Source organism: Hippocampus comes, unplaced genomic scaffold, assembly GCF_001891065.2.
Source record: "Hippocampus comes isolate QL1 unplaced genomic scaffold, H_comes_QL1_v1.1 scaffold174, whole genome shotgun sequence".
NCBI lineage: Eukaryota > Metazoa > Chordata > Actinopteri > Syngnathiformes > Syngnathidae > Hippocampus > Hippocampus comes.
This window is the reverse complement of record NW_017805983.1, coordinates 4,550,633-4,562,532: the sequence shown is the minus strand read 5'-3', so window position 1 is coordinate 4,562,532 and position 11,900 is coordinate 4,550,633. Positions and strand designations below refer to the sequence as shown.

General features: G+C 41.1%; 2 protein-coding genes across 4 annotated transcripts in view; both read right to left on the bottom strand.

Annotated features, from left to right (window-relative positions):
- tktb (transketolase b) overlaps window positions 1–6,741 on the bottom strand; it is a 10,488-nt gene extending 3,747 nt beyond the window's left edge. For 2 of the 3 annotated variants that reach the window (XR_002170693.1, XM_019891209.1), the window contains exons 1-13: window positions 6,503–6,741; window positions 4,691–4,808; window positions 4,494–4,607; window positions 4,300–4,397; window positions 3,372–3,563; window positions 2,533–2,660; window positions 2,261–2,457; window positions 1,920–2,084; window positions 1,590–1,746; window positions 1,373–1,503; window positions 1,205–1,288; window positions 1,036–1,132; window positions 772–891 (exon numbers count right to left, since the gene is read on the bottom strand). Coding sequence is in view for 2 of the 3 variants with exons in the window: in XM_019891209.1 (XP_019746768.1) it covers window positions 772–891; window positions 1,036–1,132; window positions 1,205–1,288; window positions 1,373–1,503; window positions 1,590–1,746; window positions 1,920–2,084; window positions 2,261–2,457; window positions 2,533–2,660; window positions 3,372–3,563; window positions 4,300–4,397; window positions 4,494–4,607; window positions 4,691–4,808; window positions 6,503–6,594 (1,693 nt within the window). In the remaining variant the exon portion in view is untranslated. Of the gene's footprint in view, window positions 1–717; window positions 892–1,035; window positions 1,133–1,204; window positions 1,289–1,372; window positions 1,504–1,589; window positions 1,747–1,919; window positions 2,085–2,260; window positions 2,458–2,532; window positions 2,661–3,371; window positions 3,564–4,299; window positions 4,398–4,493; window positions 4,608–4,690; window positions 4,809–6,502 lie in introns of all 3 variants that reach the window. The other variant, XM_019891210.1, reaches the window with a different exon arrangement.
- Window positions 6,742–7,743: 1,002 nt separating this feature from the next.
- Window positions 7,744–11,572, bottom strand: lrrc23 (leucine rich repeat containing 23). The gene is made up of 8 exons (XM_019890613.1): window positions 11,216–11,572; window positions 9,741–9,844; window positions 9,544–9,664; window positions 9,070–9,211; window positions 8,849–8,979; window positions 8,616–8,752; window positions 8,330–8,534; window positions 7,744–8,223 (listed from the first exon to the last, which is right to left on the bottom strand). The coding sequence occupies exons 1-8, from the start codon at window positions 11,288–11,290 to the stop codon at window positions 8,200–8,202; spliced, it is 939 nt and encodes a 312-aa protein (XP_019746172.1). The 5' UTR covers window positions 11,291–11,572; the 3' UTR covers window positions 7,744–8,199.
- Between the last annotated feature and the right edge of the window lie 328 nt (window positions 11,573–11,900).

Sequence of the window (11,900 nt, the reverse complement as noted above, 5' to 3'; positions counted from 1 at the left end):
CACAGAAGTCGATTTACTGCTGAACACCCTCACTCAATTTTGAGGATTTGCTCAGCTCAGAGCCTGACCCCAAATATTGATGAACTTGTAGAAAAGTTAAGACACCACCGAGTATCAGCCTCAGCCTCAAAGAAGTGAATATTACTTATAATATACTGTGCAATCACATATTAAGCGTTTTTACTCAGTTCAAGTTTAAAAATTAAAGTGCAATATTTGCTTTCGCTGCTTGTTACTTCTTGAAGAAAGTGTTGTTTTTGGTTTATACATTTTTGCACTTTATTTTGTTGTTTTTCAATCCAATTATGTTTTAAAAATATTTTATTCGAGTAAATGATCGAAAATTACTGCACTATTATTTGTTTTTCTTTTAAGTAAATTTAGCCTACTTTTGCTAAAAGAGAAAATATGGACTAGTGATAGTGCCTTGAATAATATCGGCTTCTTTCATTCATGTTATGGGTATTTTTATACAAAGGAAATTTTTTTGTGCCTGTACAAAATTAAAGTTTACTGACATAGCCATAAAAAAATGTTGCTTTATTTATCTGACCGTATTGGAATGTATTTGTTAGGTTTTCAGTCAATTAAATTTGGTTCAATAAACAACATGTGGTTATTTTTAAAATTTTCAATGAACATTCGATCAGTCCGGCCCTCGGCTTGCAGCAAAAATTTTTATCTGGCCCTCCGTCCATTTGACTTTGACACCCCTGCCTTAAAGGATCCAAACACTCACGCATACAATCCAAGACAAACCACACCACCCACCCTCCTTGTAGTGGTCCTCCACTGTGATGATGTGTCCCCCTGTGGCTTTTGCACTGGCCAAAATGGTGTCCGCATCCAAAGGCTTGATAGTGAATGGATCAATCACACGAATGTTTTTCCCTTTAAAAAAAAAAAAAAAAGGACAGAATTCAAGTAATCAGAGCTTTTTATAAAAAGGACAGTTCTGATGACCACTGTCTTTTGTGACGATAGATTGCAACCCCCATTTGTACACAGAACCACTAGAGGGCAGTACAGGCATACCTTCACTTTGCAGCATGTCAGCAGCAGCCAGAGCCTCATGCAAAGTGACACCAGCTCCAATCACAGTCACAAGATCATTGTTAGACTGGCGCACAACCTGGTGGGGGTCAAGTTTCATTACATAAGGTTCTTTGTACAAACCTTAAAGCAGATAAGAATGACTATTCACCTTGGCTACACCAAGCTCAAAAAGCTCCTGTGCAGAATAGATGATTGGCGTGTCTGGTCTGCTGGTTCGGATGAAACACATACCCTGAGGAAATCAATGAAATGTCAAAAGCAAGTTGGCAATGTTCCGCCCAAGGAAAAATAAATAAATAAATAAATAAAGTGCAACCTTTGTGTTTGCTGCCAACTCCACAGCTCTCTCGGTGGCCACTGCGTCACTAGGGTAAAACACCGTACAAGTAGGGATGGCACGGAACATGGCCAGGTCCTCGAGCGCCATCTGAGAAGGACCATCCTCACCTGGAATGATAAAAGGCCATTGTTGCGCACTCACTCGGTAAAACATAAAAAGAGGAAAGCGTGCAGATGTCATTCCAAAACCTCACCAATGGAGACGCCACAGTGGGACCCCACAAAGTTGACATTAGACTGAGAAATGGCTCCCATTCGGATCTGGTCATAGGCTCTGGAGAAGAAGGCAGCAAACGTGCTGACAAATACCACAGCGCGGTCTCGAGCAGCGCAGCCAATTGCCACTCCCACCTGCAGCAGCAGAGAGTCAACGAAAATACTCCTTAGGCTTGAGGACTACACTATCTGGCTAACCCAACCAGTGACTGAGTGAAATACTACCAAGAGTCACATTTCCAAGTGAGGAATTGAAAATAAGACGGTATCGTTCAGTGTTCGCCTCAGAAAACTTGGATCTCATTTACCATGTTCTGCTCAGCAATGAAGCACTCGATAAAGCGGTCAGGGAAAGATTTCTGGAAGGTTATGGAGAACGTGGAGTTCTTGGTGTCCCCATCGAGGGCGACCACTCTGCTGCTTGATCGGCCCAGCTTGGCCAGTGCATCACCGTACGCACGCCTCGTTGCCACCTGAAAGGGCAGAGAACAGAAGTTACCACAAATTGTTTAACCACGTAATCGACACAGCAAAGCAACCTTCTACCCACAGTATTCTGTTCCCACTGTCGAGGCCGGCGTTTTACAAATTACAAGCCTATCAACAACAAACTTTCAATGGGTAAATGTACCAAAAAAAAAAAAAAGACCTTTTCACCGCTCTTGTAGGATGGAGGTTCGGACAGGGGGATCATTCTTTGGTCGGCAGGTGTGACGTCATCCTTGGGCAGTTCAGGACACAAGGTCTTGTTGGGATTTTGGATTTGCCCCAGTATGTTATTCAAGAATCCATCCACCGTGTCCTTGGGGATGGGCTTTCCGTGCCAGTTCAATTCATTCTCAATACCTTGCCAAAAATAAAAGCCACTGAGTAAACGTGGAAAGTAAATGTTGAATAGGACGACGTGAAACACCCTCCTACCTTTGAGGCCTTTTCCCTTAAGCGTCCGGGCAACAATGCAAGTGGGCTGGCCGCGAGTCTGCTGAGCGTTCGAGAAAGCTTGACAGAGTGCTTCCACATCATGCCCATCCACAACGATTGTGTTCCAGCTACAGAAAACAAATTAAAATATATCACCGTAAGCTGTATGCAAGCCTTCACAACACTGAATGGGTTCCATTAGCTAAGGTGACAATATTTAAAACTGTTGCAGTGCCATCAGCATTCATGACAGCATACTGTGAAAGATTTGGTTTCGTAGTTTTCATTTTAGTCCATGTCAAATAATGCATTTCAAACATACTAAATGGCTCTTAAAAACTTATGTAGTATTTGACTGAAATCCAATTTAAAATGATTTACCTTCTCAAAATGCGATACTTTGGGGAGAAAACAATCCGATCAAGCACATTGTAGCAATGACAATAACGCCACTTCAAAAAAGGTTTTCAGAGGGGGCAATTTGTTTATTTGCGATTTTTCATACCTGCTGAATTATTCAAGACTAAACTAATACATTGCCACTTTCTATTGTTCTACATTTGTTGTACTGCTGAGTAAAAATACTGTTTAACTTTTGTTTTTAAACATTGACTTAATGTGACTAAACTGTTGAATTACTCTTTAGTTTTCAGTATAGATGCTTTAAAACTGGCAATTAACAATTATAATAATCGCCGACAGATTATTTAACTCACCTTTTTTGCCATCAACAATGTATTTATACCCAATCTAAAGATCATGACACTCAAAAGAACCTTATGGTTGGTTGATTTCATTTTAGTCATCTTGCCCATGAGTAGACTGAAGTGGTAACTAACCCAAAGGATTCGCAGCGCTTTTTATAGACATCCATTTGATGCTGGAGGGGTGCCGGATCACTCTGACCGAGCCGATTAACATCCATGATAGCCACCAGGTTGTCCAGCTTGTAGTAGGCAGCAAAGGCCATGGCTTCCCATACGGAACCCTCGGAACACTCTCCATCTCCCAGCAAACAGTACACACGGTAACTTCAGGAAATAAATAAATACAAACAATTAATTATTGGTACATCCAGGAAATGGCCTGGCCTACAGGAGCAATGACCAATAGTGTTCAAAATATTGTCACAGAAATCAAATTGGAATTATTTGGTTTTGAAAATGTTTCTTTTAACATTATCCATTCTTGTGCTGTAGTCATTTGATAAAATGAGCCAGTCAACGACAAGAGACCGATTCAATCACCAAGGTGCAGGAGATGCTGAGTAAGACAAAGCTGATGAGTAACTGATAAGGACAGCATGTAAAGACATATGCCAGCGGAATCCATGACTCACGATAAATGTTAGACTAGAGCAGCCTACCACTTATCACATCTATTAAATAGAGCAGTTTCTTCATCAAAGTTAGTGTCAAACTATTGTTGAGGTCGACTCATTTTGTCGACTCCCTCCCGCTGCCTGGCCCAACTTTGGAATTTGCCTTTCATGAACTCTTTCCACCTGGCTCACCACCATCTTTTCGACCGGGAGCGCTGTGAGTGACTTCAGTAACATTAGCCAGTGATGAGGCAGAGATTTTACTTCAACCTTTTCTGTAAGCCAATTTGAGTTATTAGATTCATTGTAGCAGCCCTACTTTCCAGGGTCAAATTTCATTTGAAAAAAAAAAAAAAAAAAACTTTAGCCTGCCAAATTGATTCCCTGCAGGATGAGTGGCCACACACACAGTCCCAATATAAACGGTCAAATGTACGCATATTCACCTGGCCCGGTCAAACATCTTCCCAGTGTATGCCATCCCACAGGCAGCACTAAGGCCCTGACCCAGTGATCCAGTTGCCACGTCAACAAAAGGCAGTTTCTGGGAACACAAAAGAATACATATCAATGCACGCCTGTTCAGTGACCTCAAAGAGAAATGATGTACAGCAAGAGGAGCTTGGAGCTCTCGTCTTACTGGTGTGGGGTGCCCCTCCAGGTCGCTGTCAATCTTGCGCAGGTTGAGGAGGTCAGACTCCTTCACAAAACCGGCCTCAGCCCAGGCGGCATACAGGATTGGCGCCGCATGCCCCTTGAAAAGAGGCAGGTGGGAACATTATGACCGTTCTAACATGCTACGTGTAAAGCTGAGCTCAAACATGTACACATCGAAACCTTTGATAGCACAAAGCGGTCATTGCACGGGTTGCCGGGGTCGTCGGCTTTATAGCGCATGGTGTGGAAGAACAGCACAGACATGACCTCGGCTGCACTGCAGCAGGATGTGGGGTGGCTGAGGAGGAAGACCGAGGTGAGAATTTTAATATATTCGGTTAAAAATAAAATAAAATACGAACTCTGCACAAAACATGCAAATGTTACAAATATGGATTCTTCTGGAACATCATTAAAAATCTTGTTACACTCTGAGCATGTTAGCATACACACATCAACCTTTGATATTTTGTAAGAACATCCACAAAATCACATCATTATTAAATTGTCAGTTACCCCTCAAGACTCCACCCCCAAAAATGAACTCATGCAAACTTGAACTGTTAGATGCTGAAATAGTGGTCAGAGTATTGTAAGATTTTTTTTTGAAATCTCTGTACTCAACAGCATCTCAGCTTCCCCATGTGGCTTGCACTTTAAACGGCACCATTTCTACCAAACTTGCAACATGCCAAATTGTCAGTCATTATGGTTATGTTCCTCCTTTTCCACAGGATGCAAATTTACCCACTGTGCTTTTGCCAAGCGGTGTCCTGCTGGGAAATAGGGGAAATTAAAGGCATGAATTCAGAATCAAAGTAGATGAGATTTAAATCTTGTTTTAAATGTCAGCGCAAAAAGGCAATCTGTGTGAATGCTTCCTGGTATGCGACTTCGGATCCAAGAGCCAATTAGAAAAAGTTCCTCCATTACATACCACTTCACGCAAAAGATTCAGTCGAGATCTTTCCATCTCAATAAAAGTCTACACCCTCCCCTGTTCAAATGACAGGTTTTTGTGACAAACAAATGGAGACCAAGAAAAATAATTTTGAAAAAAATTCCATCATCAACATATATATATATATTTTTATTAAGGGTCGATGCAACTAAACTGAAATGTAGCTGCACAAGTGAGCACACCCTGTTCTCACTGGGAAATAGCTGCTAAAAAGCACAAGGATGAGTCTGCGTTAAGCAAAAAAATAAGTGTCAGAAAACAACAGCATTAACTGTTGCTTGACAAGGAAATACAGTATTGTCCGCAAAACCTGTTTGGGGTGACTTCCGTGAAGGAAGTGTTTGCATTTAGCAGAACGGCTTGTCGCACTGCCAAAAGATACACAAGGTAATGACGCAACGGTTACCAACACCGGGTGAACTTACGCAATCCAACAAACATTTCAGCGACACAAATTTGTATGACTGCAGACTACAAACTACTGTATTTCATCAGAGACGTTCGTAACTCGCGACACAAACTAAATATGAGCAAATCGGGGTTCGAACCATCATGTCATCACTCTACGGTTCTGCTCGTTATCGCAAAATGCACCGGAAGTCCACCAAACTGTTTTCCGGTTTTTAGTCACAGGACGTTGCGCACGGGACTCATTGATTGTTTTATTGAGTCCCCGAAACATCTGGGATGCATGTGTGGTCAGCACGTGACGCATCAGGTGACCGTTGTTAACAAAAATAGTTAGAAACATTTTTCCCGCCTTAAAGAAATACTGCAGTCCAGCATATTAGGGACGTCGTTGTAATGGCGTAACACTATTTAAATCAGTAACGCGACTCAGGATGACTTCGAAGTAAATACATGGCTAATACATACATCACCGTATTTTTTTACGACAGTCAACTGGTGTGCTGCACGTGCGTGCTTCAAGGCCTACAGAAAGCCTCGTGGCCGTCAGCACGACATAATGGTCTGCAATGAGCTCGCACGTAGCGTCGAAACAGCTAAAGAAGCCCGTTTGAGAAGTTTACCCGGAGTTGGAGGCGCATGTTGCTTTAATGGAGTGAATTCGCAGCTTGTTGGCGACGTCCTTGAGCGCCTGCATAGTTGCTTGGTCGGGCATGGCCGTTGTTGCTAGGGTTGCCTTCCTTTTGACTGTCTGAGTCGCTAAAACAAATGGTGCACTGGGCTGTTTTATCTGGCGTCTACTTCCCGGTTTCGGTGGAAAACCACGCCGACGTCTATTGAGCAGGAGGACAGAAGCTCCCGAAATGAGGGCGTTTAAATATACTCAAGCCCCGCCTACCAAACGCCGTCATTCAAAAAGCGGAAGTAACCTCTCTGATCCCTGAAGACACAGGAAATAGGAAGTGCCAAATACTGATTCAACTATATAAAAAGTCGAGTCTGTAATGTACTTAAATGTAAAAGTAGAAATTGGGGCGGAAAAAAGGTAACAAGGCTATTTTCGCAAACCAAAAGTCCATATATCCTTTTTAAAATTTAGGCAGTAAAAAACAATCAAAATCTGAAAAAAATGTTCAAATACAGAGAAATCTACTTAACTGTAACTAAATATTTGTCAGCACGTTTTTTGTACTACGTCCCACCACAGGAAAGTATTCTACAAATAGACCTTAAGTGTCCAATCGCTATTGTTACCTGATAAAACTGAAACTGCTGTTGTGACAGCAACTGTTTTAAATAATTTTAATTTTGAGATAGGGTTCACATTATTGTGGATCACCAACTTACAGAGCTATTTTTTTGGGTACTGATTGATGTGATGGATATAAATTGGACACACACTTCTGAAATCACAGATTTACTCAAATTACCTTTAATTATTATCTTTTATTACTAAATCATGATTGGTTTCATTGTTCTTGTTTTGGTTGTAAAGTGTCCTTGAGTGTTTTGAAAGGCGCTTATAAATGAAATGTATTATTATTCATCAAGGTGAAGACACTTATGTTCACAATTTGTCACAATAATGATCAACAATGTTTACAGGGTAGGAAACTCAATGTGCAACTCTTTATTTCGAAGTGCACTCACATTTTCAAATGATCACGTCAACTAACAACATGCATAGGGAATCCCAATGTCCCTTCACTGGTGAGCGAATTTTAAAAGAGGCGGGCAGGCTACTCATGTGGTCCTTGGAGGCTTGCTGCCCGCCGACACCATGTTGGGGACCCCTTGCACAGACCGCATGTTCTTCTTCTCTCAGAGAACCAGCAAGGTCGCATGCTGTAAGATGACAAGCATAGCTGCACTCACTTCCTTTATTGGAAGATAAGTTAATTTTCACTCTCTGGCAACAACTCAATGATGAGGTATGAAAATGTAATAGCAGCACTCACATTTTCACTGGTAACCTGTAGCACTAAATATGTCTGCCTGTGTGTATTGCGACTCACCACCACACTAGTGTCGTGACACTTTAAAAGTGCAATTGCTTTGTTGTCAACAGGGAAATGATCGCAAAATCACTTGGTCATCATTACACAGAGAAATAAAGAAGTGACTGCGAAGATGAAACCCTGTCAGGTATGATTTTAAGCATTTGCGATTCTTGGAATAGATGTAATTAAGTAAAAACAACCATAATATAGTGCATTAGACAACAATGTATGCAAGCTATGACCATTTTTAAGTTTCTACAGAGGCATCCATCCAAACCAGTCTTTTCCAGGAAGTGGAGCAACTATTGCAAACGTTTAACTTAGGCTGTTTCCTCTTTGAGTTCCTGAAATGACAAATGGCATACCATTAGAAGAAGCAATAAAGGAACAAACTTTCCCTGAAGTGAAGTGTAAACCACAGTGCTTTTCTTTTTCTTTATTTTTGTTCACCTTAATTGTCTTCCACACCTCAGCCCTCTCTTCCAGAGAAACAGGCTCTTTATCAAGGCGCTCCAGTTTTGGAATGAGAGTCAGGACATATGGCCGGTAATCTGTGGTCCCGTCCAGTGGATTCTCAGAGAGGACCACGACTCGCAGGGTTTTGGACACATGGCCAAGAGCCCGAAGACAGGTCTCGTCAAGGAAGTCGTTGCTTCTGTGGGGGAAAGGGAGAGATACAGGAATGTAATGTTGTTGCTTTTGATTTTTCTTAGTGTGGCATCACTGTACAGCCTACCGGATATTGAGGTACTGGAGACATTTCATGTTGGCGCTGAGTCCGTCCAGATTGGCAAGTTTGTTATTACGGAGGTGGAGAGTGGTGAGACTCTCTAACTTCTCCATGCCCTCAAGACTTGTAATAAGATTTTGGGCCTCAAATACGGAGAAAGAACACAATCACAAAAGGCAGAGACTTATGTATTTTAATCGAGCATTTTATAACTGACTTTTTTTTTTTTTTTTTTTTACCAGATATAATCGCTGCAGATTAGGAAGGTTAATGCCATTAGTTGTAGTCAAGCGGTTTCCTCTCAGCTCCAATGTAGCCAGTTTGGAAAAAAGGCAACTCTCAAGACCATTCAATCTCTGTATACGGTTCCCTGTAAGCAAAGTAAAGGACGGACATGACTTGAAGACAAACGTATGCTCATGGTTTACGACACTTATTCAGATGCATTCATCAGCCAAACCTGAAAGATTGAGACTCTCCAAAGCTGGTCCAACAAGACCTTCCACCTCAGTGAGCCGGTTTGCTGCCATACTCAGCCACTGCAGGTAGGCCAGCTGAGAAAAGGTTTGTCCTTGGAAGCATGTAACATAATTCTTGTCAATCTAAGAAACAGTCCAGTTCGAACTTCAGTTAGAGTAGTGGTTCTCAAATTATTTACAAGACCACCTCAACAAATGCTTTCTCTCCAAGTACCACCATAACGACCAATATTAAAATACAGTAACATATAAGTACTAAACAATATACCAGTGTTAAAATTTAAGCCACTGTAACATTATGCATAATTTGAATACTGTAATAACACTGCTCTTCAAGTGACTCTTTCGTGGACTAGTAGTGGCGCCTGTATCACACTAAGAATCACAGAGCGAGAGTGGATGACAAAGTGCCATTTTTTTTCTTGATTATAAAAAAAGAAAAAAAAAATCCTTGCCTTGAGCCAAAGAAGCTGAGTGAGGGATGACAGAGGTGAAAGGTCAGAAATGCGGTTGTTGGACACGTCCATGAACCGAAGGTGAACGTAATTGCTGATCGCAGCCATGTCACTTAATCTTCTATATTAAGTACAAGCAGAGAAGTGGAGGTTTAGGCTTGAACAGATTTGCTAGGTTGGCAATTTTGCCCTCTTACTTGTCCTTTAGGACGACTTTAATGAATGCGTGTCTCAATCCATTTCCTGTTCGGCACAGTAAAGACAGACCTGGAATTATAATATCTTGATCCAAGGGGCGAACCTGTTAATAAAACAAAGGGAAGGGATGCATCAACACGGATTTCAGTAGGGAGGTGGAGCACACTGAACAATTCATTAACAATTATGGAATTATTCGCATGTGGCCCGCGTCAACACTTTGCCCTCTTGATGAAAGAAAAAAAACAAATAAATAGTTTTAGAAACATTTTCAAAAACCGATCATAATCAAAATCATCTCTTCAGCAAGTACAGGGTATGTAAAACACACAAGAAATTTGTCCTCTGTAGTATACTAATATATAAATAAAAATACAATTTGTAATTTCTGTTCATTGATAATTGTGCATGCGAGGGTAGGGGTCACTCCAGTGGAGGGGAGGGGTGCGATGTTTGTGAAAGGGGACAAGTGAAGACTGGCTCGGACAGACAGTCTGAGTGTTGAGCGTATGGGCGTGAGTTGTGGCCATCAGCAGCTCTGGTTGGTATGTGTTTTGTTGCTGTTCTGTTTAATAAAAAGTGAATAGATTGCAACAGTGACTGTGTGCGTCCTTGATGACGGTGAAGGTAATTCCAAAATATTGAATAAAAATCATGTGGATATGTGAATCGTGGCTGCTAACCTGAGAATATGAAGGGGTTAATTGTAGTTTTAAGGTCACCAATCATCTCTGGATGTCAGATGTCTTAGTTATTTACATTTTTTTTTTTTTTACTGGGTCTTCTACTGCCCTGTACTACACCTTGATTAGGCCAGATAGATAGATAGATAGATAGATAGATAGATAGATAGATAGATAGATAGATAGATAGATAGATGTCACGGTGGTGGATTGGTTAGCACTGATCGTCCACCTCACAGTGCAGGGGTCATGGGTTAAATTCCGGGCCATAGTATGCAGGAAGAACAGTACTGTAGTGCAATAATAACATTCTGAGTTTGTTTTTTTTTTTTTGTGAAAAATGTACAAGCATTGGTTTCATGTTCAGAAGTTTTGTGACAGCCTTGATATTTTTTTATGCGCAAAAGCCCTTTGGTAAATACAGTATGTGTTTATTATTACTTTTTTTGCTGTTTGTTTGCTTCGAACCCTTTGTTTGGTTAAGATAGTAGAGCTGGACAAACTGTAGTCTGCAGTGGACCTAACATGCACGTTTTGGATTATTTTTTTTTAAATGGAGGCCGGAGTATCAAATGAAAGCTCGCAAAACCGGAAGCTAACGCGTACTCCAACAGAACGTGCTCACACACACACCCCAAAAACATATGGGGGTCTTCTCCAAAACTATTCACACCATTGAATAAGTAGCAACTTAAAGCCCAAATAAAACAGTAACTTTCAGCATACTTGTGATCAGATGGTGATTGTGGGTTGTTACATTTTCAAGCAGTTGGTCGAACGATAATCGTTACCTCGATTGCTTCTTCGTCCTCGTCTTGATTTTCTTCACCGTTTTCCACATCCGACGACACAGATTCCTCGTCCATTTGGGTCAGTCATTTGCAATCCTGTTGCCACCCAAGGTAACTCTTGATGGACGACTGACCGTTAAAGTCCCGTTTTCAAGTTGGGGCTGCGATGTTGTCCGTTACCATGGAGACAGACACCGCCACACGTGTGGTGTAAGAGCGTGGGCATCTTTTCTACTTCACAATAAACAAGGTAGGGCTTCAACTTTAGTGTCTGTGATGTTGAATGACAATGTAAATTTTAACACAAAAACGTGTATTAAGTAGCTGCAGAGTGGGCTCGTGCTCTCTCATACATATACTCTCGCGACAATGTGAATTTTAACACAAAAACGTGCACAGTATTAAGTAGCTGCAAAGTGGGCTCGCGCTCTCTTATATTTGTGTGTCACAAATATATACATATATAAACATATACACACATACATACAGATTTGTTTAACCAGTAGTGTATGTATTGCAAAATATACATATTTATATAGCTCCTATTTTACATATCACATCATTCCAAAGAATCAACATTTCAGGTGGTACAACCACACAACGTAACACATTATTTATTTCTAACAGTCGCATAGACCAAAACACTAAAAAGACAACCTTCTTGAGAAACAACTGAATAAGAATT